A 27529-nucleotide genomic window follows, 5' to 3' on the forward strand; every position below is an offset into this window, starting at 1 on the left:
ACAGGCCCCGCCCTTGCTGGGGGACAGATGCCCGGGGTACAGGGGCTCCCCAGCAGTTGTAGACCCATCCTACACTGCTGCTGTCTCCCTGGGTTGATTCCAGTTAAACATGATTTTCTTGTGGCTAAAATAATGCTCGCAGGCAGCCCCTGCAGAGCGCTGTGGCATTGCCATGGTGACCGTGGTGCTGGGGGCACTCAGGCTCACTTTCGGCTTTAAATATAATCCCAGGCAGTGAGCGGATGGGCCAGAAGGACAGAATCCAGCCTCAGCAGCCGTCACCTGCAGCATGTGACCAGAAGCACACACCCTCTGGTGCTCGCTGGCTCGTCTCAGTCCCCGAGGAGGGGTTCCACTCCATGGACACGTCTACCTGGGACAAGTGTGCAGCATATGCCGGCTGGCCTGGGCAGGGCTCGCCATGACATGTGCCAGCCCTGCGCAAGCACAGGGCCACCCTGATCCCCAGTGTCCTCATTCAGGGAACGGGGCTGATATCCACATCCTGGGGACGTGCCATGGTGCCTGGTGCTGGGTGTCACCTGTGAGGGTGTCGTGCCTTCGGGTCGGCCCCTGTGCAATGGGACAAAGAGGCTGCAGCTTCTGCTGGGAACTCAGCGGGTGAGCGTGTGGGCAGTGCCCACGCAGCAGCATCCAGCCTGTTCCAGCCCCTGGACAGGAGGCCCTCCCTTGCTGTCCTCATCCAGCACCTCCTCCGTGAGGACACACACACAGACACGCACACAGGTTCACACAACACGCAAGGGACGCATGGAGGCCTCCACGCAGACACACATACAGACATGCATGCAGGTACATGCAATACACACAGATTGCACACAAGGACGCTGGGAGGCCTCCACGCAGACATGAGCCTGTGCATGCCGACCACATCTGTGGGGGTCGTCGGTGGATGGGAGCCTCACGGTGGTCCTAAGCTGGGGGAACTGGCTGTAAGTGGAGTTGCTGAGCAGAGGGTGGCATGGCCCCGAGGAGAGGCATCCATGGAGAGGTGGGCTTGGAAGGGGTCCCGGGGTTCAGGCGGGGGCGTCCCCCCCAGACGCCCTCAGCCTGCACCCCAGAACCCTGGTCCCACCACCAGTGAGTGCAGCTCCCCCGCCGCCCGCTGCGTCCCTCCCGCGCCCTCTACTGGCAAAACACAGCGCCTCGCTGACTGGAAGGAGGGTTGGGGCTGCCAGTGGTGGGGGGAGGAGGACAGGGCTGCGCTCACCCCGCAGAGCCAGGCACCCCCAAGACGAATGATCCAGCCCAAACGTCGGTGGTGCCCAGCCTGAGAACCCTGGACCCCTCTGGAAGGAACTCTATCTATGGTCCCAGGTAGTAAGTGCTGGACTTGGAGCCACGGGGGCAATAAATGGTTCCTGGCACGTGGATGCACAGACAGTCACACCTGCAGACACGCACCGTGCACAGACACAGCACACAGGCTGTAAGTCCAAGGAGAGGAAATTCTGGGGCAAAATACCTCTAAAAACCAAAATCAGTCAAAGGGAGAAACAAAGTTTAAAATCCGTTTATTGCTTACAAACTGCAGTCCTGGATCTTCTCTCCTGCTCCAGAAGCAAAACCGGTCCTCCCCCTCACCTCTCAGGTCCAGATAAGCCCTCATTGCCCAGGTAATTACCCACTGATAAGGAGAAGAACGTCTCTCCACCCCTTGAGGAATGATGCAAATGCACTAAAGCCACACCTCTGTCCACCTCTGAATGCCTGTTGATACGCAGATGTACTAAAGCCAGGAGACCCACGCAGGCTCACACCCAGACCCAGACACCTGCAGAGACTCAGACGTCCCTCTCCCACTCCTGGGCAGGACCTTGCACAACGGGACGCTGCAGCCTTTTCCGGCCCGGCCCCCTCCTGAGCGTAGCCCACAAGGCCCCTGGTGGTCTGCTCTGCAGTTCCATGGCCTTGCCTTTCTGCACTCCAGACCACCCTGCTCTCCGGAAGTGGGCCTTAGCACAGGCAGCCCACCTGTCTGCCCTGCTCTCCTACGTCGCCCCACACATCCTCCAGCCCAGAGCCAGCCTGTCTTCCAGGGACCTGTCAGACCTGCTCTGTGTGGCCCACTGACAGTGGCCTGTCACCCCATCGGCATGCACTTTTCATGAGGGACCAGCCACATCTGGCCGACTCACCGCCATATCCTAGCACTGCTCCTGGTCCATGGAATGAATGAATGAACAGAGCAGTGAATGTCGTCATGTGAACCAGTTTCTCTTAAGTCTTGTGACCTATGACACAGACAGGAAACATCTGTTGTCACCCCGCACAGCCACAAGCTTCCTGGGCTCTTCCTGCCACCCAACAGGGTCAGTCTCACACCTGGCCCATGACCCAACCCAGGGACGGAGATGTCAGCATCTGGCAGTCATCTTTCTGGACTGTCCCAAGCACTGAGCAGGCACAAATGCAGCCCATGAGATTTGCTGAGGAAGGGTTCCCCCTGGACGGGGTTCTGGGGAGGGACCCCACAGGGAGTAGTAATGGCCAACACCCCCTGGAAGGCCTGTGGTTTCATTTGCTGAGCCCCCTGAGCATAAACGCTGCCTGGCTTTCACTATTCACCTGAAGCACCTCAGAGTCATCATGGAGAATCGTCAGAAGGAGCGTCTCTCAAAAGGAAATCAGGTGAGCCAGGCGTGGTCTTGGGGGGACCTGGGCTGGGGCCATGCAGCCCCCCTCTAGCCGCCCAGCCACCTCCTCCCCCCACCAACCCCACACCTGGTGGGAAGTAGCCAGGTAGCCTCCTGCACCTCCATCCTGGGGCCCCAGGGGACAAGAGAGGGACAGAAGGCTGGTGGCTTCCCCTGGTGTCCCACCGGGCCAGCTAGGCTGCCAGGAGGGCAGGGAGGCAGGTCCCCAGGGCTCTCTCCAGACACCTTTCTGTGTGGCGGACGTTTTGAAATAAGCCTCTGGCGCTTTTATAATCAGTTAAAACACACAAACATCTTTGTACTTCTTCATTTGCAAACAATAGATGTTGTAATTATGGAAGCAAGGGAGAGGCCGGAGGGGGAGGGACGCTGAGAGAAAAGGGCCCGCCCCCAGATGTGTCCCAGGTCACCTCCTGCTCCTCCCGCCCCACCTTGTTCCTGTGCAGACTGCAGGCGGGAAGGCGGTGTCCCTACTCGGCCAGCTCCGTACACGGCCCAAGTCCTGGGGGGACGACTTCCAGGCACTTCCGAGGGGTCCTCACCCACTCATTCCTCCATTCCCTGGTGTGCGGATGCCCGGACACGCCCTGGGGATACAGCAGGGCCCGTCTGACCGCGTCCCGGTCCCCGCCCCGCCCGGAAGAGGAAGTGGCCGGAAATTTGGGAGCAAATGGTCACCAGGTATGCAGCTGGACCGAGCCCTCTGCCCTCAAGGCCCCAAAGGGGTGGCCAGAAAACCACCCAGTGATTCTCACCCCCTCCAGAGGGGGCTTCGTGGGACTGGGCGGGCCATTGGGGGCCATTGCTTAGCAGAGCTTGATGGCGGGGAGAATGCCAGGGTGCCCATTCGGTGCCCAGGTGAGGTCCTGCAAACGGCGGACTTGGGCTCCGTGGATGCCACTGTGGGTAAAATTGTAGTATTTCCAGAATATCTCGCCTGGCTTTAGTACCTCTGCGTATCAACGGGCGCTAAGGGTGGAGAGAAGTATGGCTTTAGGGCGTTTGCACCATTGTGGAGTTCATCTCCATATCAACGGGTAATTACCTGGGCACCGAGGGCTAATCACCACCTGAGAGGGGTGGTGGAGGGCCAGTTTTGCTTCTGGAGCAGGAAAGAGGGAAGGCCCGGGACTGCAGTTTGTAAGCAATAAACGGGTTTTAAACTTTTATTTCTCCCTTTGACTGATTTCAGTGTTTAGAAGTATTTTGCCCCAGGGTTCCTTTCCGCGGATTTACAGCCACCAGGCGGCGGTGCGGGGAGGAGAGGGGGGTGCCCGGGATGCAGGCCCCCGAGGGGGGCGTGGTGTTCGAAGGCAACTGTCCAGACAAAGGCCACGGAGGGAGCAAGACCCAGAGGTCGTGGATTCGGAAATGAAGATGAGGGGTGAGCTGGGCAAATGCGGCGAGTGGGCCAGAGGCTGCCGGCTCGTGAGTGCGGACAAGCCTCCCCGGCTGCGGGCCCTTTCCGCACGGCGAGGACGGCTGGGCGGGGGAACCAGCTGAGCCCCGAGCTCCTCGCAGCCTGGCGTCCGCAGGTGTGATGTGGCCGCGCGCGGGTCTCGCGCTGCTCTGGATGGAGGCGTCCCCCCAGGAGGCAGGGCTCCTCTGGCCGCGGCCCCCGCCCCTCGCGTCACCAGTGACCCCTCCGCGCTATCCGCTAGACGGGCGGCTTTGGGGCTCGCGCGCGCCCCCGAATTACCCGGCTTTCGGGACAGATTGCTGGAGTCAGTGCGGCTGGGCTGCACGGGGCAGCCGAGGGCGGGCATTTCCGACAGGGTTCGGGGCGCTGCAGAGCAGAGGCCGCTCCCGGGGCCGCGATCGGAGCCCACCTCTCCGACGGGACGCGCGCGCGGGCGGGCGAAGGGCGCCGCTCTGGGTTGCCGGGCAGAGCCGGGCCGCGCGCGCTCCCATTGGCCGCAGGTGGGCCACGCCCGCACGACAGGTAGGCCGCCCCGCGCAGGGCCATTGGGCCGCGGCCGCGGCGTACCCCGGGGATTGGCCCAGGTGGCCGCCCCGCCTCGTCCTCATTGGCCGCAGGTGCCACCGCCCCCGCCCCGGACCGCCCGCCCCGCCGATTGGCCGCCCGGAGCCTCGCGTCGGCCATGTTCGCACCCCCCCTCCTTGCCCCTGCGGGGCCTGACGCCGGGACTTAGTGCGCGCCCCGCCCCGCGCACCTCCCAAGTTCGCGGAGTTGGCGGAGCTGCGCTCCTCGGTGCCCGAGCCGCGCGCTCCCTTCGCGTCCCGCCGCCGCCGCACCTGGGGCCCCTGGGGCCCGCGCCATGGCCCGAGCGCCCGGGGCGTGGAGCTGACGGAGGCCGGCGGAGCGCCATGCCCAGCAGGACGGGTCCCAAGATGTACGGAAGCCCCGTCCGCCACAGCGGCCGCATCCGCCTGAAGGCGCACTACAGCGGGTGAGGGCCGCGCCCGACGGCGGGGGGCGCGCTGGGGCCCGGGGCTCCCGGCAGCGGCGCGGGAGGGAGGAGACAGCGAGGCCACACCGGGCCCCGGGGCGTCCCGGGAGGTGTCGACGCGCTGGCGCCTAGAGGCGCCCCGGGAGAGGCAGCGCTCCGAGCGCCCTTGAACGTCACCCGCGGAAATCCTCGTGGGCAGGGCGGGGCCGAACCCGGGGTCCCCGGACCTGCTCCGAGCGCCGAGGGCGCGGGCGTCCGCGCGGGTCTCCCCATCCGGGGGAGGTGTTCCTGGGACCCGACTTGTCTGGCGAACCCCCCGGCGCGGGGGTCGGGCTTCTCCGCGCGGTCCCGGACCCAGTGTTGATGTTTTCCGTGGAAAAGGGCGAGACATGAAGGCCGAGAGCCTGTAAGGACTAAAGTTTTTGTTAAATTGTGAAAACCGCTGGCAGACTTTTAAAAATCAGGATTTCTTAAACTTTTTCCGAATTTCCCGTTAAGAGGTCTCAGTTTAAGACAAGTTTAGCGACGCAGGTGAAGGCGAGGCCTGGCGAGCCGTCTGTGGTTGTGCAATTGGAGGGTCCCCGGGAGGCTCCCGGCCGCCTGCGTGTGTTGGGGACCCGACCTTCCTGACGCTGAGCCCTGCGCTTTCTCCGCGCCCCGGACCCGACCTCTCGTGTGAAATGGGACGAGCAGGCACCTCACAGGGGTCAGTGGCTGGAGCACCTGGCTGGGCGGGGCAGAGCTGGGCACTTGGCCCTGGCGGGGGAAGGGGCTGCTCCGAGGCCAGCATATGCCCCGTCTCTTGGGCAGAGTAGAAGCGCTGCAGGCAGACCGCTGCAGACCACCGGTGTTGGTCTCCAGGAGCCCCCAAACCCCACCTGGCTGCCCCAAGGGTTGCCACTCCTGTTGGGAGGCGGTGGGAGTAAAAGCCAGCCCTGCGGTGACCTTGGCCGTGTCTATAGGGGCATTCCTCGGGGGTCCCCGCAGAGCTCCACCTGCCTGGTGTCCTCCCACCCGAGAAGGGCTTGGGGTTCTTGACCTCCTGAGGCGCCCCACGGCGTCTCTGGCCAGGCCTCTTTTGCCCTCTTTGCCATCCCCAGCGGGTCGCCCGCGTGGGGGAGTTGGTGGCAGAACCGGAGGGAAGGGATTCTCGGCGTTGGTCGGCCGGCCTGCCTGAAGAGGCCGGGGAGCCCCGTCTTCTGGCCCGGAAGGTGGGCTGCGGACAGACGCCGGCCTCAGCCTGGCCCGGGGCCAGCGCATCTTGGCGGGCCCGTCGGTGCGCTGTGGAGGGCCCGTCAACACGGCCAGCCAGGGGCCAGGAACCGGGCAGCTGGCGGCTTTGTGCAAAATCAGAGGCAGCCCTTACCGAGAGGAAGTCCTCGCGCGGCGGAGCGGTGGGTGGGGCGGGAGGGGGCGGGACCCCCAGGCCGGGCCAGGCCGCTCCTGCCCCGCGCCCTCCAGGGGGGAGGCGGAGCCCCGGGACTCCCGGCTGGAGCAGCCCCGCCCGCGCAGAGAGCTTCGGTTACCCAGTGATGGGACCCGTGGAGTCCGGTTCCTGGGCCGAGGAGGCCGCGCGCTCCCCTGTCCGCCGCTGGCCGCCTGTGCGCCCCCGGGCCGGCCCTCCCCTGCGTCTGCCTCCTTCCCTCCCTGCTCGGCTTCCTCTCCCGCCCCGTCTCTTTTCTGCCCCAGGCTGCCGGTACTGAGGGGCTTGGCTGCTGCCCCCCTCCTCACCCCCCCCCCGGGCCTGCTCCTCCCAAGGTTCCCTGCGTCGGAGGCTCTCCCAAGGGGCTGGACTGCTGTGAATCCGGGCACAGGAGATCCCGGGGCAAAATACCTCCAAAAACCGAAATCAGTCAAAGGGAGAAATAAAGTTTAAAACCTGTCTATTGCTTACAAACTCCAGTCCGGGGTCTTCCCTCTTTCCTGCCCCTGCAGAAGCAAAAACCGGCCCCCCCCTCACTGGCACAGATCAGCCCCCCTGTGCCCAGGTAATTACCCACCGATAGGGAGATGAACTTCTCTCCGCCCCTGAGCAATGATGCAAACGCACTAAAGCCACACTGCGTTCCACCTCTGAACGCCTATGATATGCAGACACACTAAAGCCAGGCGAAGATGCTCTGGAAATGTTACAGTTTTACCCACAACTGCTGGAGTCCAATCAGGAAGCTTTGAACTCAGAGCGCCGCAGGGAAGATGGCTGCAGGGGGCATCCGCCGCGATCCTTACTCGCTCCTGGGCCCCTGGCTCCAAGTGAAATTCTCCCTCCTGCCCCCTGCCCGGAGGGAGGTTGTTTAGGGCAGTAGGGGGCGAGGTGCGGGTCAGACACGCTGAAGGTGCTGTTCTTAAAAGTGTAGGGCCTTCAGCTGCCCTCACGAGGCGCGGCTTCTCCTGGGCACCCTTGCCTGCCCTTGGCAGCCCTCCAGAGGCTTGCGAGCTGGGCCTGGTGGGGGGGTCTGGGGGATGGCAGCCCCTGGGCTTTCACGGGGTTCCAGCAGAGTCCGGGCGGGGGCCGGGTTTGGGGACCCTGCTGTGCCAGGTGAGTCGTGGACGCTGCTCTTCTAAGGTCACAGAAGCAGCTGTGCTGGGCCCTCCCACCGCTCCCAGAGGAGCACCAGCTTCTGCTTGGGGGCAGAACTCCAGGGGGAGGACGTGGGCAGGGAAGGTCGAAGGTGAATGGGTGTCAGACCCCGACTTCTAGAGTTTGTGGCAGCAGGACTGGCGGACACTGGGTCAGGTGACGAGTGTTCCTGGCAGTGTGGGTAGCAGGTCCAGGAGACTGTAGGCTGACGGGGTAGGTGGGGTGGGGGCTTGGTGTCTGGGGCCTGCACTGGTGGGGCACGTGACCCCTCTGTGCCTCAGGGGTCTATCTGTGCAGACACTGCAGGCTGCAGTGAAGATGAGATCCATTACTCTCCTGGAGAGTGGGGGGGCACTGGGGGTGCCCAGGGTCTTAAGAGCAGATGGCCAGTTCCAGCAGGAGGGGCTGCAGCTGGGGACCATCTCGCCCTAGGTGAGGGAGACCCTTGGGCAGGTGCCCAGCAGAGAGGCACAGGGTCCTGGGGGCCCAGGACGCCCAGGACTTACTGCCTCTGGGGCAGACTTCCTTAGCCAGCGCGTGTTTGGTGGAGCTTGGAAGGCAGCGGCGCAGACACCGCACCGACCCTCTACTGCCGTCCTTTGGGGTGTTGTGCCCCCTCGGACCTCTCCAGGCTCTGCCCTCTGGTTATGTCAGATGCGGAAGCCTCAGGATCTTCCGAGAGGGTGTGGCTCCTGCTCGGGTTTCAGTGGGAGCGCCGCCTGGGTCAGCGCCAGCCTTTGCTCTGTGGGCTGCTTCTGGGCCCCTCCCTGCCTTGATTCCCGTGCCGGTGGCCTCCCAGTGAAGAGCCTGTCCTCAGAGGGTGACCCTCACCCCCGAGCTGTCTCCAGCCATCCAGGCTCACCTCGTTTTTGGATGAAGAGATAAGAGGCCCCCGTGTGACTTGCTTTTCAAAAACTCATGTCTGGAATGATGTTACAGCCCCACCAAAGGGTTTAAAAGAGCTGCCTCCCATGTTAGGTTACCTGTGCTGGGGGAAGGATTAATGAGGCCGAGGGCGTCCACCCCGCCCACACCCCCCTGGTGACCTTTGGGGGGCCCTGAGCCTGGTGCCTGGCCCGTGCTTCCTGCCCCTGCCCCCTGGCTTCTTCGCATCCAGGTACCAGGTCAGCGCTTTCCTTTCCTCAAAAGGGCACTGGTGCTTTTAAAAAACCGTGGCTGGTGGTTCTACTCGATGATCTGTACTATTTTCTTTGAGGAAGTTTCAGTTATTTAATCAGTATCTCAGCTAATAAGCAGCGTTTAGCGTGTTGACTGTGCTTCTGATGAACCATGTCTGCGTCCTCTCTGCCCCAGGGACATGCTGATCACCAGCTTGGACCCCGCGACGACCTTCCCCGAGCTCTGTGATGAAGTGAGAACGATGTGCAGGCTGCCCCAGGGGGACCCCTTCACCCTCAAGTGGGTGGACAGTGAAGGTAGCTGTGGCCACATCCCCCCGCCCAAAACCTCCATATCTTCCTTGAACCAAGTGGTGCGGCCCCTTCACAGGGAGACACCACCGTGGGATTAACTGGTTAGCAGCCAGCTTCCTGGAGGAGGGGCGGGAAACCGTTCTGGAGGAGGCTGGCTGCAGCACAGAGAGGGAGCGCTCTGGGGGGAAGGGAGGTGCCTCTGGGCGGGGGCCCTCGGGTCCTCCCCCTCCTCACTTGGCCTTCCTTTCTCCCATTTCGGGCTTTTCTGGTGGGTGATGTGAAGGGTGGCCCTCCGTTTTCTCAGGGAAAGGGGTGGGTGAGCTTGGGCCTGTTCTGGCCAGGAGGCAGTGTGGAACGCCTTCTGCATGGCTGGCTGGCAGCTGTCGGTCGAAGTTGGGCCTCAAGGGGTGTTGGTTCCATGGTTCCTGCACCCTGTCTGGTGGCAGGAGTGGGCCCCTTTCCCTTCAGCGTGGGACTGGCCATAGGGGAATGTGCCTCCCTCCACTGCAGCCGGCTTTGGCTCCCTATGGACTCACCTCCCTTCAGGGGAGGCTTGGTTCTGAGAAGGGGCCGGGGCTGTGGGCTCGCTGGTCCCACTGCTGGTCTCCGCCCTCCAGCTGTTGGCCGGCCAGTCCGAGCAGCGAGCTCTGCCCTCCTGACGTGGAGTGGGACCCCTTTGCCGTAGGTCTGCCATGGTCTCAGCGATGTCTCGCCCCCCCAGGTGACCCCTGCACGGTGTCCTCCCAGATGGAGCTGGTGGAGGCCTTCCGCCTGGCCTGTCAGCGCAGAGATGAAGGGCTCATCATTCATGGTCAGTGGCGGCTGGGGCAGCGGGGTGGTCCCACTGCGACCTGGGTGGGTGGAGCCCAGGTCCTTGCTGACCACGGGGGCCGGAGGATCCGGCTGAAACCTTCGGATGCCAGAGTGTCCGGATGTGGGGCATAGGGCCTTTGGGGCTTGATGGTCCCTGGCATCTTACCCACCCAAAGGAAAATTGCTGTTGCTGGAGCTCAGTAAGCCGTCTTCTCTCTGGACACAGGACGCCTGGTCCTTGTTCGTCCCAGTTGCCCTCGATTCTGGGGCTGCCATCACTGGGTGCCACAGGGCCCAGGGCAGTGGGCAGAGCAGGTAGCCAGGTTGGGGTCTTCAGCCTGTGCTCCCCAGCACTGTCAGAGTCCAGTGGAGTGTCTGTGGGCCCGAGACAGCAGTTTTGGTGTCTGTGGCAGCCAACTGGGACTCCTGGCTAGGCATGTGGGCGTGGGCAGCAAGTCCAGGGCTGGGCCGGAGTGGCAAGCCTCCCGCCACTCCCCGTCTGATCGCTGCCCCTCCAGCACTGGGTGGGCAGTGGGTCAAATGCCCGATTTTTGTAGCTCATCATATAAACGTGGCTTAAAGCTCAGACCCGAGGTAGTCTGCTTTGTTACGGCAATGAGCATTTGTGTATTGCCTCTCCGTGTTGAAAGCTGTGACGTTGCTTCAAAATTCACTTGGTTTTCTAGGAAGGTTGTTCCAGGGACATTTTAAGCGTCTGTTATAATAATTTACTGTGGAAGCCCAGGGTCTATTTTTTTTTTATTTTGGTATCATTAATATAAAATCACATGGGCAACCTTGTGGTTACTAGACTCCCCCCATCACCATGTCCCCCCCCCACATACCCCGTTACAGTCACTGTCCATCAGCGTAGTAAGACGCTATAGAGTCACTACTTGTCTTCTCTGTGTTGTACTGCCTTACCTGTGGCCCCCCACCCCCTACATTATGTGTGCAAATCGTAATGCCCCTTAATCCCCTTCTCCCTCCCTCCCCACCCATCCTCCCCAGTCCCTTTCCCTTTGGTAACTGTTAGTCCATTCTTGCGTTCTGTGAGTCTGCTGCTGTTTTGTTCCTTCAGTTTTGCACAAGTTAAATCACCTGGCACCCGTCCCTCCCCACCCGGCCTTCCTCACCGAGCATAACACCCCCCAGCCCAGGGTCTATTTTAGAATATTTAATTTTGAACTGTCTTGAGTATGAATAAATGGAATGTAATGCACTTTCAAGTGTCTATTTTCAAAGTAAGTGCAGGTCTTTCCCGTTTCTGCATTTTTTACTACAAAACAGAAGTTCTGCTCAGATGGGCCCATTAGCCAGAGCTCCCTGCTTTTTCCCCTGAAATTTTCAGTGCACGTTGAAGTCTTATAAGGAAATTTAGCGTCCGTAGGTGTACTTGGGTGTCCAGGCTGTTGCCTTAGTGAGCATCTCCTTTGAGTAGGTGTTCTATGGCAATGTGGGCCTCGCCTCAGATTCCGTGTGGTCGGCAGGCCCTGAGCAGGGCCGTGAGGCCGCTGTGGGCGGCCGCCTGTTGCAGGCAATGACTCCTTTCTCTCTTCCAGTTTTCCCCAGCGCCCCCGAGCAGCCAGGCATGCCTTGTCCCGGAGAAGACGGTGAGTACAGCCCTTCACTCTGACTCTCACTCCTTTGCCGCTTACGGGCAGGAAGGTGGCTCGGGCTTCATGGGGCCCACGGCTTATGTGAAGTGTCTGAAGGCAGAGCGAGCAGCTGGCCAGGCCCGTGCGGGTCGCCCCTGTGTGTGTCCTTCACCAGGGGGTGTGCGCCGGCTCTCAGACGCCGCCATCAGAGGCTTGGCTGTCGGGGCCCGAGGGAGGGCCCAGGCCGAGACGGTGAGTTGCTGCTCCGCATGGAGGCCCGCCTGCAGCTCTGCCCAGCCTGGGCATTGGCCCTCTCCCCAGTCCGTACTGGTCCCCAGGGGTGAGGTGGGGGTCTGCACCTGGGTCTGCTGGTAGGAAATGGAGCCCAGAATGAGTGGGTCCAGCAGGGAGCCTCTGACCTCACCCTGGGGGCTACTGGACCCCAGGCAGGCTGGAGCAGTTTGCTGCCCACTTGTCCTTCATGGCAGAGTGCCCATACGGCAGGGCATGGAGAAATTGCCCACCAGCCAGCAGACCCTCCTGGCCTGGTGCTGCACCGTCTCTGGTAATGGGGAGCACTGGACAGAGGGGGCTGCTAGTGTGGCTCAGGGGACTCAGCCCCTTCCTGCAGGGGACCCCAGGTCAGCGCTGGGTCAGGCTCCTGGCCTGGGCGCTGGCACTGGGAGCTGGCGGTGCCCCGTGTTGGGTGGGAGCAGATATGGGCAGAGGCCGTGCTGAGCTCTTGCCTGTGGGGCCTGTGCAGGTGTCAAGTGGGTAGTTGGTGTGAGTCTGAGTTTAGGGGAGAAGTCAGTGAAGAGAGATTTGGGGTTCCTCAGGATGGAGAAGGTTGTCGGAGCAAGAGAGAGAGAGGCTCGTGGTTGGGGCCTGACCCTGGGGTCTCCTGAAGAACAGGGGCCCTGAGGGGCCCAAAGCAGGTGGGTGCAGGGGTGGATGTGAGGGGCAGTTTTGGAGAGCGTGGGAGAGTGTGAGGAGGCTCGGGGGGCACATTCCTTCACTCGGCCCTGGTTTTCTCTGTGTGCATGGCACTGGGCGCCTCCCTCACCGGCTGGACAGGATGATGGCATGAGCCCTGGTGTGTCCAGCTGGGAGGCAGGTGACAGGTGAGATATGTAAGTAAGTACGTGGTGTCAGCTGGTGCTGAATAGTGCCTGTCGGCAGTGGCAGGTGGGGGCGCAGCTTGAGGGTGAAGCTGCACCAGAGGCCACGTGGGTAAGAACCCGGCGACCCAGCTCGGGTGGTGGAGATGGCCGGGCCCCCCCGGGCAAGCAGACGCACATGTTTAGTTGTGCTGCTCGCAGCCAAGACGGCCTGTAGGAGCCCCGGGCAAGTGGGGCAGCCCGTCGGTGGTCCGCAGGCACGTGGGCTTCAGAGTCCTGGTCCCCACCCATGACCCTCCCTCTGGGGCACTGACGTTCTGTGGAAAGGGGTGTGCACCCTGAAAAAGTAGTGTCACGCTTCTCACAGTTCACATGTTGTTTTTGATATGTAAAAAAATAAGGTCAGCTCTACACAAGAAAGGTCAGGGTAGCCCTCTGCTCTCTAAAGGGTCCTGCAGCCGGCTGTTTGCCGCCTGGATGGCTTTGGCCAGATGACAGCTTCCTTGTCCCAAGGGAGGCCCCCGCAGTGTTCATCGGGTCTCAGCCCTGTCCCGGCCTCTGCGGTGCTGGCCAATCTTGGGCCCTTCCTGTCCACGGCCCCGGCACCCTCTTTGCACCCCTGCCGTGGGTGCTGACCTGGTGCACCTTCATGCCCAGTCTCAGGTGTGGTGACTGGCATTGGCTCAGCCTGTGATGTGCTGGAGTGGGGGGTGTGGGGGCCATGGGCGTCTGGGGGCTTGGCGTCTCTGCTGCAGGTAGCAGGGAGTGGCACACGGGCAGTGGCTGTGTCACCCGGGGGGAATGTGGAGAATGTGGCAAGCTTCACACAAAGACATCTCAGGCACAAAAACACATCCTTGAGATGCTTACCGGGCCGGTCCTGAGGCTTTGGGGCCACTCAGCTTTGTGGCAGAACATTCCATCCTCTTGGGGCAGTGAGCGTGGCAGGGAGTGGGCTTCCTGCTCATGGTGCAGCTCCTGGGGCAGTGTCCTGGCCGGGCGGCCCTGAGGGAGGACCGCCCTCACCTTGAGGGCCCGGAGTGTGGACAGAACACCTTCTGGGGCCTGACCTCCATGTTCTCTCTGGCGTTTCAGTCTTTGGGCTTGGTTTTAGCAGCTGGGATGCCCGGTGGCCACCGTGGACTAAGTGTCCTGCTCGCCACTGTCCAGCCAGACAGCACCACCCTCATGGGGGGAGCAGGCCATGTGTGTGGGATGCTGTTGTGCTGCGAGCAGAGTCGGGACCACGGGGGGGCGCTGGAAGGACTGACGATGGATGAGCGGATGGCAGCACCTGGGCACCAGCAGCCTGAAGGGCCACGTGGCACCAGTTGAGCCTGTGGTCACTTTCAGTGAGATACCTTCCAGCACATTCTGTCTGGGTTGTCAGTCTGAATTTAGATGGTTGCATGGTATTTTTTTTTTTTTTAAATAATTATTTTTTATTGAAGGGTAGTTGATACACAGTATTACATTACATTAGTTTCAAGTGTACAACACAGTGGTAGAACATTTATATACATAATTCCAGGTTCCAGCTATCGCCCTACCAAGCTGTTGCAATATCTTGACTATATTCCTTACGCTATACATTACATCCCGGTTACTTATTTATTTTACCATTGGAAGTCTGTCCTTTTTTTTTTTTTTTTTTTTTTTGTGAGGGCATCTCTCATATTTATTGATCAAATGGTTGTTAACGACAATAAAATTCTGTATAGGGGAGTCAATGCTCAATGCACATTCATTAATCCACCCCAAGCCTAATTTTCATCAGTCTCCAATCTTCTGAGGCATAACAAACAAGTTCTTACATGGAGAACAAATTCTTACATAGTGAATAAGTTACATAGTGAACAGTACAAGGGCAGTCATCACAGAAACTTTCGGTTTTGCTCATGCATTATGAACTATAAACAGTCAGTTCAAATATGAATACTCATTTGGTTTTTATACTTGATTTATATGTGGATACCACATTTCTCTCTTTATTATTATTATTTTTAGTAAAATGCTGAAGTGGAAGGTAGATACAAAATAAAGGTAGAAAACATAGTTTAGTGTTGTAAGAGAGCAAATGTAGATGATCAGGTGTGTGCCTGTAGACTATGTGTTAATCCAAGCTAGACCAGGGCAATAAAACATCCACGTATGCAGAAGATTTCTCTCAGAACAGGGGGGGTGAGGTTCTAAGCCTCACCTCTGTTGATCCCCAATTTCTCACCTGATGACCCCCCTGCGACTGTGCCTGTCTTAGGTTGTTCCTCCCTTGAGGAATCTTACCCGTCTCTGGCTAACCAGTCATCTTCCGGGGCCATACAGGGAAATGTGAAGTTGGTAAGTGAGAGGGAAGCCTTATTGTTTGAAAAGGTTAGCTTTTTACTTCTTTGCATATTTATGCCCTGTGGCTTCTATGCCCAGCATTTGTCTTGAGGTATCTTTACCACTTGGAAGAATTATGATACTCGGTGAATTTGATATGAGGCACGAATTCTATTTAAGGGTTGTAATTAGGAAGGAAGAAGAAAAGCTATAGAAGTAGCAGGCGGAAGAAAACATGGGAAGATTGATTATTTCTTTGACATATCTTCTTGTAGAGTAACTTCAGCATATATAGGTTTTAAGCTACTACTTAAATTGTGCACACACATTAACATAATAGGAGTATAGTTACATAACCAAAGCATATCTGTAATTACCAGCCATCTCCAGTGAAACCAAGAAAACCAGTTAGGCACCTTAGGCATTTGTGAAAACTTATCTATGATGTGGTGGATATTGTCCAACTGAACTTGAACAGTCTGAGAGAAATCAGACAAATTAAAACAACCCATTCCTGGGGACTGTTCACATGCCATATGTTCTTTTAACAGTAAATAGTCTGTAGTTGTAAGACTTTGGAGCGCTACAATTTGCACTTCTCCAAATTCTTGGTTGAGTTCCAACAGTATAGATCCAGTCCAATTTGTTGTTTTACTGTATGCACAGGCCAGCTTAGATGTCTCCTTCCTCATTCCCATGGCAAGTCCAGGAACTGGTGGGATGAGTGCATCTACAGCTGTAGCAGTTCGTGGATCTTTGTTGGGGTTTTTTGATGATCATCTTCTGACATGAGTCTTCCAGAGAGTGCAGATGTTGGAAGTTCTTTTTCATATCATATCTTAGTTCATTTTCGGGGTAGCCCAATTAGGCTTTGATCCTCTGTATAAACACAAACAGACCCTTTGCTTACACTTTTATATGCCCTTTATACCCTTGTGTAGAACTCGTTGGAGGTTGCCACACAGGAACTGCCCTTTTTTTTTTTTTTTTTGCTTTGTTTTTGGTATCACTAATCTACACTTACATGACGAATATTATGTTTACTAGGCTCTCCCCTATACCAGGTCTCCCCTATAAACCCCTTTACAGTCACTGTCCATCAGCATAGCAAAATGTTGTAGAATCACTACTTGCCTTCTCTGTGCTGTACAGCCCTCCCTTTTCTCCTACCCCCCATGCATGCTAATCTTAATACCCCCCTACTTCTCCCCCCCTTATCCCTCCCTACCCACCCATCCTCCCCAGTCCCTTTCCCTTTGGTACCTGTTAGTCCATTCTTGAGTTCTGTGATTCTGCTGCTGTTTTGTTCCTTCAGTTTTTCCTTTGTTCTTATATTCCACAGATGAGTGAAATCATTTGGTATTTCTCTTTCTCCGCTTGGCTTGTTTCACTGAGCATAATACCCTCCAGCTCCATCCATGTTGCTGCAAATGATTGGATTTGCCCTTTTCTTATGGCTGAGTAGTATTCCATTGTGTATATGTACCACATCTTCTTTATCCATTCATCTATTGATGGACATTTAGGTTGCTTCCAATTCTTGGCTATTGTAAATAGTGCTGCAATAAACATAGGGGTGCATCTGTCTTTCTCAAACTTGATTGCTGCGTTCTTAGGGTAAATTCCTAGGAGTGGAATTCCTGGGTCAAATGGTAAGTCTGTTTTGAGCATTTTGATGTACCTCCATACTGCTTTCCACAATGGTTGAACTAACTTACATTCCCACCAGCAGTGTAGGAGGGTTCCCCTTTCTCCACAGCCTCGCCAACATTTGTTGTTGTTTGTCTTTTGGATGGCAGCCATCCTTACTGGTGTGAGGTGATACCTCATTGTAGTTTTAATTTGCATTTCTCTGATAATTAGCGATGTGGAGCATCTTTTCATGTGTCTGTTGGCCATCTGCATTTCTTTTTTGGAGAACTGTCTGTTCAGTTCCTCTGCCCATTTTTTAATTGGGTTATTTGTTTTTTGTTTGTTGAGGCGTGTGAGCTCCTTATATATTCTGGACGTCAAGCCTTTATCGGATGTGTCATTTTCAAATATATTCTCCCATACTGTAGGGATCCTTCTTGTTCTATTGATGGTGTCTTTTGCTGTACAGAAGCTTTTCAGCTTAATATAGTCCCACTTACTCATTTTTGCTGTAGTTTTCCTTGCCCGGGGAGATATGTTCAAGAAGAGGTCACTCATGTTTATGTCTAAGAGGTTTTTGCCTATGTTTTCTTCCAAGAGTTTAATGGTTTCATGGCTTACATTCAGGTCTTTGATCCATTTTGAGTTTACTTTTGTATATGGGGTTAGACAATGGTCCAGTTTCATTCTCCTACATGTAGCTGTCCAGTTTTGCCAGCACCACCTGTTGAAGAGACTGTCATTTCGCCATTGTATGTCCATGGCTCCTTTATCAAATATTAATTGACCATATATGTCTGGGTTAATGTCTGGATTCTCTAGTCTGTTCCATTGGTCTGTGGCTCTGCTCTTGTGCCAGTACCAAATTGTCTTGATTACTATGGCTTTATAGTAGAGCTTGAAGTTGGGGAGTGAGATCCCCCCTACTTTATTCTTCTTTCTCAGGATTGCTTTGGCTATTCGGGGTCTTTGGTGTTTCCATATGAATTTTTGAATTATTTGTTCCAGTTCATTGAAGAATGTTGCTGGTAGTTTCATAGGGATTGCATCAAATCTGTATATTGCTTTGGGCAGGATGGCCATTTTGACGATATTGATTCTTCCTAGCCACGAGCATGGGGTGAGTTTCCATCTGTTAGTGTCCCCTTTAATTTCTCTTAAGAGTGACTTGTAGTTTTCAGAGTATAAGTCTTTCACTTCTTTGGTTAGGTTTATTCCTAGGTATTTTATTTTTTTTGATGCAATTGTGAATGGAGTTGTTTTCCTGATTTCTCTTTCTGTTGGTTCATTGTTAGTATATAGGAAAGCCACAGATTTCTGTGTGTTGATTTTGTATCCTGCAACTTTGCTGTATTCCGATATCAGTTCTAGTAGTTTTGGGGTGGAGTCTTTAGGGTTTTTTATGTACAGTATCATGTCATCTGCAAGTAGTGACAGTTTAACTTCTTCTTTACCAATCTGGATTCCTTGTATTTCTTTATTTTGTCTGATTGCCGTGGCTAGGACCTCCAGTACTATGTTAAATAACAGTGGAGAGAGTGGGCATCCCTGTCTAGTTCCCGATCTCAGCGGAAATGCTTTCAGCTTCTCGCTGTTCAATATAATGTTCGCTGTGGGTTTATCATAGATGGCCTTTATTATGTTGAGGTACTTGCCCTCTATTCCCATTTTGCTGAGAGTTTTTAACATGAGTGGATGTTGAACTTTGTCAAATGCTTTTTCAGAATCTATGGAGATGATCATGTGGTTTTTGTCTTTCTTTTTGTTGATGTGGTGGATGATGTTGATGGACTTTCGAATGTTGTACCATCCTTGCATCCCTGGGATGAATCCCACTTGGTCATGGTGTATGATCCTTTTGATGTAATTTTGAATTCGGTTTGCTAATATTTTGTTGAGTATTTTTGCATCTACGTTCATCAGGGATATTGGTCTGTAGTTTTCTTTTTTGGTGGGGTCTTTGCCTGGTTTTGGTATTAGGGTGATGTTAGCTTCATAGAATGAGTTTGGGAGTATCCCCTCCTCCTCTATTTTTTGGAAAACTTTAAGGAGAATGGGTATTATGTCTTCCCTGTATGTCTGATAAAATTCCGAGGTAAATCCATCTGGCCCGGGGGTTTTGTTCTTTGGTAGTTTTTTGATTACCGCTTCAATTTCGTTGCTGGTAATTGGTCTGTTTAGATTTTCTGTTTCTTCCTGGGTCAATCTTGGAAGGTTATATTTTTCTAGGAAGTTGTCCATTTCTCCTAGGTTTCCCAGCTTGTTAGCATATAGGTTTTCATAGTATTCTCCAATAATTCTTTGCATTTCCGTGGGGTCCGTCGTGATTTTTCCTTTCTCGTTTCTGATACTGTTGATTTGTGTTGACTCTCTTTTCTTCTTAATAAGTCTGGCTAGAGGCTTATCTATTTTGTTTATTTTCTCGAAGAACCAGCTCTTGGTTTCATTGATTTTTGCTATTGTTTTATTCTTCTCAATTTTATTTATTTCTTCTCTGATCTTTATTATGTCCCTCCTTCTGCTGACCTTAGGCCTCATCTGTTCTTCTTTTTCCAATTTCGATAATTGTGACATTAGACCATTCATTTGGGATTGCTCTTCCTTTTTTAAATATGCTTGGATTGCTATATACTTTCCTCTTAAGACTGCTTTTGCTGTGTCCCACAGAAGTTGGGGCTTAGTGTTGTTGTTGTCATTTGTTTCCATATATTGCTGGATCTCCATTTTGATTTGGTCATTGATCCATTGATTATTTAGGAGCGTGTTGTTAAGCCTCCATGTGTTTGTGAGCCTCTTTGCTTTCTTTGTACAGTTTATTTCTAGTTTTATGCCTTTGTGGTCTGAAAAGTTGGTTGGTAGGATTTCAATCTTTTGGAATTTTCTGAGGCTCTTTTTGTGGCCTAGTATGTGGTCTATTCTGGAGAATGTTCCATGTGCACTTGAGAAGAATGTATATCCCGCTGCTTTTGGATGTAGAGTTCTATAGATGTCTATTAGGTCCATCTGCTCTACTGTGTTGTTCAGTGCTTCCGTGTCCTTACTTATTTTCTGCCCAGTGGATCTATCCTTTGGGGTGAGTGGTGTGTTGAAGTCTCCTAGAATGAATGCATTGCAGTCTATATCCCCCTTTAGTTCTGTTAGTATTTGTTTCACATATGCTGGTGCTCCTGTGTTGGGTGCATATATATTTAGAATGGTTATATCCTCTTGTTTGACCGAGCCCTTTATCATTATGTAGTGTCCTTCTTTATCTCTTGTTACTTTCTTTGTTTTGAAGTCTATTTTGTCTGATATTAGTACTGCAACCCCTGCTTTCTTCTCACTGTTGTTTGCTTGAAATATGTTTTTCCATCCCTTGACTTTTAGTCTGTACATGTCTTTGGGTTTGATGTGAGTTTCTTGTAAGCAGCATATAGATGGGTCTTGCTTTTTTATCCATTCTATTACTCTGTGTCTTTTGATTGGTGCATTCAACCCATTAACATTTAGGGTGACTATTGAAAGATATGTACTTATTGCCATTGCAGGCTTTAAATTCGTGGTTACCAAAGGTTCAAGGTTAGCCTCTTTAGTATCTTACTGCCTAACTTAGCTCGCTTATTGAGCTGTTATATACACTGTCTGGAGATTCTTTTCTTCTCTCCCTTCTTATTCCTCCTCCTCAATTCTTCATATGTTGGGTGTTCTGTGCTGTGCTCTTTCTAGGAGTGCTCCCATCTAGAGCAGTCCCTGTAAGATGTTCTGTAGAGGTGGTTTGTGGAAAGCAAATTCCCTCAGCTTTTGTTTGTCTGGGAATTGTTTAATCCCACCGTCATATTTGAATGATAGTCGTGCTGGATACAGTATCCTTGGTTCAAGGCCCTTCTGTTTCATTGTATTAAATATATCATGCCATTCTCTTCTGGCCTGTAGGGTTTCTGTTGAGAAATCTGACATTAGCCTGATGGGTTTCCCTTTATAGGTGACCTTTTTCTCTCTAGCTGCCTTTAACACTCTTTCCTTGTCCTTGATCTTTGCCATTTTAATTATTATGTGTCTTGGTGTTGCCCTTCTTGGATCCTTTCTGTTGGGGGTTCTGTGTATTTCCGTGGTCTGTTCGATTACTTCCTCCCCCAGTGTGGGGAAGTTTTCAGCAATTATTTCTTCTAAGATACTTTCCATCTCTTTGCCTCTCTCTTCTTCTTCTGGGACCCCTATAATACGGATATTGTTCCTTTTGGATTGGTCACACAGTTCTCTTAATATTGTTTCATTCCTGGAGATCCTTTTGTCTCTCTCTATGTCAGCTTCTATGCGTTCCTGTTCTCTGATTTCAATTCCATCAGTGGCCTCTTGCATCCTATCCATTCTGCTTATAAACCCTTCCAGAGTTTGTTTCATTTCTGCGATCTCCTTTCTGGCATCTGTGATCTCCCTCCGGACTTCATCCCATTTCTCTTGCGTATTTCTCTGCATCTCTGTCAGCATGTTTATGATTCTTATTTTGAATTCTTTGTCAGGAAGACTGGTTAGGTCTGTCTCCTTCTCTGGTGTTGTCTCTGTGATCTTTGTCTGCCTGTAGCTTTGCCTTTTCATGGTGATAGGAATAGTCTGCAGAGCTGGGACGAGTGACGGCTGGAAGGACTTCCCTTCTTGTTGGTTTGTGGCCCTCCTCTCCTGGAAGAACAGCGGCCTCTAGTGGCTTGTGCTGCGCAGCTGCGCGCAGACAGGGCTTCTGCTTCCTGCCCGGCTGCTATGGAGTTAATCTCCGCTGTTGCTGTGGGCGTGGCCTGGCTCGGGCAGCTGCTCCAAAGTGGTGGAGTCGCGTTGGAGCAGGAGCTGCTGGGAGGCTATTTATCTCCGTAAGGGGCCTCCCTGCTCCCTGCAGCCCAGGGGTTAGGGTGCCCAGAGATCCCGGATTCCCTACCTCTGGATTAAGTGACCCGCCCTGCCCCTTTAAGACTTCCAAAAAGCACCCGCCAAAACAAAAAACGCCCACCAAAAAAAAAAGAAAGAAAAATTTTTAAATTAAAAAAAAAAGAAAAAAGTTTTTAATTAAAGAAAAAAAAAAAAAAAGGTGGTCGTTCGTTTTTCTTTATTCTGCGGTGCCAGCCTCAGGCCTCTGCTCACCGGTCTTGCTGCCCTGTTTCCCTAGTATTGGGGTCCCTATCCCTTTAAGACTTCCAAATGCGCTCGCCAAAACAAAACAGCAAAAAAGCAAAAAAAAAATGGTCGCGCGCTTTTCTTATGTCCTCTGTCGCCCAGCCTCCAGTGCCTGCTCACTGTTCTTGCTGCCCTGTTTTCCCAGTATCGAGGGCCCTGCACTCTGGCCCGGATGGCGGGGGCTGGGTGCTCGGCAGCCCTGGGCTCCGTCTCCCTCCCGCTCTGCCTGCTCTTCTCCCGCCGGGAGCTGGGGGGAGGGGCGCTCGGCTCCCGCGGGGCCGGGGCTTGTATCTTACCCCCTTCGCGAGGCGCTGGGTTCTCTCAGGTGCGGATGTGGCCTGGATATTGTCCTGTGTCCTCTGGTCTTTATTCTAGGAAGGGTTGTCTTTGTTATATTTTCATAGATATATGTTGTTTTGGGAGGAGATTTCCGCTGCTCTACTCACGCCGCCATCTTCCGCCCCTTGCATGGTATTTTTTTAATTGTGTAAAGTACACACAACAAAGCACACAGCATGTTTTAATCACTTTAATTTCGTAGCATTTGGGGTGTCACACTGTGCCCGCCTCTGTCTACCTCCAAAACATGCTCGGAAAGAAAACTCTTCCCTGTCGCTGTTGCTCTGCACTCAGCTTTGCCGTTTTCCAAGATAGATTTGACTATTCTGGGTACCTTGACAAGATTTTTAAGCTGGACTTTTGTGTGTCTCCAAAACACGTCGCTAGGATTTGGTAGGGCTTACTTACACTGACTCTGCAGATTGGTCTGGCTAGTGTTGACAGCTCAGCAATATGAGGTCTTCCAGTCCGGGGCTGTCTTCCCACTTATCTGTCGTCTTTCACTTCTTCCTGTGCTTCTTGTGTTTTTTTGTTTTCAGTGTACAAATCTTTGACCTCCTCGTTAGACTTGCGCGTAAGTGTTGCGTCCTCATTGCCGCTGTGAAGAGCTGTCGCCTTCATTTCCTTCTTGGGCTGCCATTGCTGGTATGTAGAAAAGCAGCTCACCTTTGTGTCCTGCTGTTGTGCCAAATTCCCTTATTCTTTCTAACGACATTTTTATCATATCAGGTTTTTCTGTATCATCTGTGAACAGAGGTAATTTTACTTATTCCTTCCCAATTTATATGCTTTTCTTCCTTTCTCTTGCCTGATTGCCCTGGCTAGGCTTCCACTACTGTGTTGCATAGAAGTCTTATTCCTGCTCTTGGAGGAAGAGCTTCCAGTTTTTCACCACTGAGTTTGATGTTTGCTGTGGGTTTTCATACACGGCTTTTATTATGTCAGGTATTTCTTCCCTCTGCGGTATGATAAGCCTGTGTATGGCCTTTGTCCCCAGCTTCTGACACAGAGGTCCTAAGTCCTTTGGGGTTTTCCTGCAGGACAAGAGTGTCTTTTTATCATTCATTAGGAGTCCCTTTTGAGCACTTCTGGCTTTTTGCTAAAAAGATGCCTGAGGTGGGGCTGGTCACTAGAAAGAGCAAGTGATGAGAGGGGTTGGACTTCCTGTCCCCCCTGACCTCTGGAAGGAGAGGGGGGCTGGCTGGAGGTCGAATCAGTCCTAATAGCCAGTGATTCAATCAACCGTCCTATATAATGAAGCCTCCCTGAAAACCCAGAAGGACAGGGTTGAGAGGGCTTCTGAGATCGTGAATACATGAGGTGCAGGGAGAGCGGCATGCCCAGAGGGCACGGAAGCCCCCGTACCTTTCCCTAAGCGTCTCTTCCGTCTGGCTGTTCCAGGGTTAATCTACTCAGTAAAATGTTTCTCTCAGTTCTGTGAGCCACTCTAGCAAATTAATCAAACCCAGGGAGGGAGTCTAATATAACCTCCATCTGCAGCCAGTTGGCGGAAGCAGAGGTGACATCTGGGACTGGCATCTGCGGGGGGCAGGAGGACAGTCTCATAGGGTGGAGCTCTTCACCTGTGGGGCATGGTACTGCCTCCAGGGAGATAGTTACTTGCTTGGGAGTGTGGGGAAAAGACACACATGGTGCCACTGGCCCTGGTTTGCTGAGTGTTTTTATCTTGAAAGCATTTTCAGCTTGGTCAGTCCCTGTCGCCGCAGCTGGAAGGATCTTGTGGTCTCCTTATCCTGTGAATGCGTGTGTCACGTCCACAGGCAGCTCGTTTGTCGAGCCATCCTTGCTTTCCGCTTTCCAGGGCAGATCCCACTTGGTCCTTGCATGTGATCCTCCCAACATGCTGCTGGATTTGGTTCGTTAGCATTTGCTTGAGGATTTTGGTGTCGGTGTTCATAAGGGATGTTGGTCAGTAGTTTTCTTGGTGCCTTTGTCTGCTTTTGGTGTCAGGGTGATGCTGGCCTCCGGGAACCAGCTAGGAGGTACCCTCCAGTTTTTTGGGAAGATCGGAGGAGGACTGATGTTGGTTCTTCAAGTGTTTGGTAGATTCACGAGTGATGCTGTCAGGCCCAGGACTTTCCTTGTTGGGAGATTTTGAGGCACTGATCCCGTCTCCTTACCGGGACCAGCTCTATTTAGATTTTCTGTTTCTTCGTGATTCAGTCTTGGCAGACTTTGTGCTTCTAGAATGTGGCCATTTTAAGCAGGTTATCCTGTTTGTGGGTGTACAGACTGTTCATAGCACACACCCACAGTCCTTTTCTTATTCCTGTAGGGTCAGTAGTAATAGCCCCACTCTGATTTCTGATTTTAGTAACTTGTGTCTTTCTTTTTTTCCTTAATCTGCACCTCACTAAAAGTTTGTCGATTTTGCTGATTTTTCCAAAGATTCAACGTTTGGTTTTATTGATTCTATTGCTTTTCAGTTCTCCATTTTACCTCTGCTCTGCCTTTCATTATTTCCTTTCTTAGTTCCTTGAGTTGTAAAATTAGATTGTAGACTTGAGGTCTCTGTCAGCATTTACAGCTGTAAACTATAGCCACTTGGCACCACTCTGTTCATAAGTTTCGATGTGTTGTTTTTGTTTTCATTTGTCTCTTAAGTTTTTTATTTTTTATTTTTTTATTTTTTTATTTTTTGAGAGGGCATCTCTCATATTTATTGATCAAATGGTTGTTAACAACAATAAAATTCTGTATAGGGGAGTCAATGCTCAATGCACAATCATTAATCCACCCCAAGCCTAATTCTCATCGGTCTCCAATCTTCTGAAGCATAATGAACAAGTTCTTACATGGTGAACAAATTCTTACATAGTGAATAAGTTCTTACATAGTGAACAGTACAAGGGCAGTCATCACAGAAACTTTCGGTTTTGATCACGCATTATGAACTATAAACAATCAGGTCAAATATGAATATTCGTTTGATTTTTATACTTGATTTATATGTGGATCCCACATTTCTCCCTTTATTATTATTATTATTATTATTATTTTTTAATAAAATGCTGAAGTGGTAGGTGGATGCAAGGTAAAGGTAGAAAACATAGTTTAGTGTTGTAAGAGAGCAAATGTAGATGATCAGGTGTGTGCCTGTAGACTATGTGTTAATCCAAGCTAGACAAGGGCAATAAAACATCCACGTATGCAGAAGATTTCTCTCAGAACAGGGGGGGTGAGGTTCTAAGCCTCACCTCTGTTGATCCCCAATTTCTCACCTGATGGCCCCCCTGCGACTGTGCCTGTCTTAGGTTGTTCCTCCCTTGAGGAAACTTACCCGTCTCTGGCTAACCAGTCATCTTCCGGGGCCATACAGGGAAATGTAGAGTTGGTAAGTGAGAGAGAAGCAATATTGTTCGAAAAGGTTAGCTTTTTACTTCTTTGCAGATTTATGCCCTGTAGCTTCTATGCCCAGCATCTGTCTTGAGGTATCTTTACCACTTGGAGGAATTATGATACTCGGTAAATTTGATATGAGGCACGAATTCTTTTTAAGGGTTGTAATTAGGAAAGAAGAAGAAAAGCTATAGAAGTAGCAGGCGGAAGAAAACATGGGAAGATTGATTATTTCTTTGACTTATCTTCTTGTAGAGTAACTTCAGCATGGATAGGTTTTATTAAGTTTTTTATTTTTAACTTCTCTTGTTATTTCTTCTTCTACCTGTTGGTTGTCTAAGAGTATGTTTAATTTCCGCACATTGGCGAATTCTCCCATGTCCCTCTGTTGCTGATTTCTAACCAATCCTAACCATACAGGGTGGTGAAGATACTTTATGTGGTGTCTGTCTTTTAAAATCTGTTGAGACTTAAATTGTGGCCCAGCCTGCGTCTCTCCTGGGGAGCATGGCTGGGGGCACGCTCTGTGTGTGCCTGTCGGTCTGTGGGTTCGCTGTGGCGCTTGGACCTCTGCTTCCTGACTGGTTGTTCCCTCCTGCTTACGGCTATGTGACATTCTGTGGTGGGGATCTGCTAGGTCGTGCACGATGCACTTTACAGGTGCTTGGGCTCTTCCCACCTCCGGCCTTGGTGAGCATGCCACCATGAACACGGTGTGAGTTGCAGGTTGTCGAAGGACTGAGATGGTGACCTTGGCCACATCAGGAAGATTGATTGAGTTTGTAAGTGTTGTGGCATCAGAACCAACTGCCCACAGGGCCCACGGGTCTACCCTTGAAGGGGGTCTGACTTGCGACCAGCTCCGCTCCCGCACGGGTGGGTCCCCATGACCCCGTCACCCATCAGGTGTTGCGATGTAGATGAAATGCCATAGGGTTCAACTGCTGTCAGCAAGGAAGGCCTGATGGGAGCTGAGTGCCTGGGGAGCATCCCTGCCACCACGGGGGAGCTCCCATCCCGGGCGTTCTGGGGCTGGGCGCCTGTCGTAAAGGACCATGAGTCCCCGTGGGTAGGTGGGCCAGGTGCCATGGGGAGAGGTGGGCCGGTCGGGCGTGTCCCGGCAGCCTGGGGCCCGCAGTTGAGTCCAGGGGGGCTCTGGTGTTTGCTTGAGGTGGGTGACTGCACATGCTGAGGGAGGTCCTCACGCTGGCGCCAGGCAGGGTGCAGCGGGCAGCCAAGACCAGGAGGGGGTGGCAGCACAGAGGGGCTTTGTGCCAGGCCTGACCTCATGGGCCGGGCAGGCCGAGCGCCTTGGTTGGGCTGCCTCTGTGCTTTGTCCATTCACAGCGCTCCCCTCACGCTGGCCTGCTGCTTGTTGGCGCTGAGCTGTGGACCTTCAGGCCGGTTGCTCCCGTCAGGCTTCGTGCCCTGGTCACGTGGGAATGTGAGTGATTTTTTGTACATTTCAGGTCTGTTAATGTCTTCCCTTTTGGCCTCCTAAATCGTACCGATGTTTTGTGTCTCACATTTCGGCCTTTATCCATCTGAACTGTGGCCTGTGTGCAGGTAGTGCTGGCCTGGGAGCCCAGCTGGGTGTGTCCCCTGTGTGTCCAGCGGCAAAACTCCAAGGGCCAAGATCCAGCAGACCTGGTCTCTGCGCTGCACCCCTCGGCCGGGCCCTAAGCCTAAGCTTCTGAGCCTGTGAGACGCAGCCAGCGCCTTAGTGGGGGTGACACCCCAAGGCTCCCTGAGCCGGCGGCCACTGTGACAGACTCATCGGCTCCCTGCTGACCCTGTGCTTGGGACAGGGGAGGCAGTGGAGCCCCCCTCCTTCCGGGGACCCTGCAGCTGTGGCAGGTGCAGGGCAGTGAGAAGCCCAGCCCTCTCTGGGTAGTGGTCACTGAGCGTGGCCCACAGGCGACCTGTCCTTGAGGCCCCTAGAGACCAGACAGGTGAGGGGAAGTCTGGGGAAGGGGCAGCAAAGACTGGGTGGTGGCGGGGCGGGGGGCAGTCTGCAGCCCCGTCCTGAGCGGCAGCCCCTCCAGGCCCACGTGTGGAGCACTGGTGGCCTGATAGGCGCCTAGGGCTGCTGCGAGGGTACG

The 27529-nt window shown here is 53.4% G+C and overlaps 1 protein-coding gene across 3 annotated transcripts in view; it reads left to right on the top strand.

Moving 5' to 3' along the window:
• The first annotated feature begins 3333 nt into the window (after positions 1-3333).
• The window catches only part of PRKCZ (protein kinase C zeta), a 103505-nt gene continuing 79309 nt past the window's right edge, over positions 3334-27529 (top strand). Inside the window, exons 1-4 of one of the 3 annotated variants that reach the window (XM_057499620.1) lie at positions 3334-3359; positions 8985-9106; positions 9825-9914; positions 11479-11529. In XM_057499620.1, coding sequence (XP_057355603.1) covers positions 3349-3359; positions 8985-9106; positions 9825-9914; positions 11479-11529 — 274 coding nt within the window. In that variant the 5' untranslated portion in view covers positions 3334-3348. Of the gene's footprint in view, positions 3360-4855; positions 5090-5336; positions 5796-8984; positions 9107-9824; positions 9915-11478; positions 11530-27529 lie in introns of those variants that run through there. The other 2 variants (XM_036882634.2, XM_057499619.1) reach the window with 2 other exon arrangements.

Source organism: Manis pentadactyla, chromosome 4 (assembly GCF_030020395.1).
Source record: "Manis pentadactyla isolate mManPen7 chromosome 4, mManPen7.hap1, whole genome shotgun sequence".
Classification (NCBI taxonomy): Eukaryota; Metazoa; Chordata; class Mammalia; order Pholidota; family Manidae; genus Manis; species Manis pentadactyla.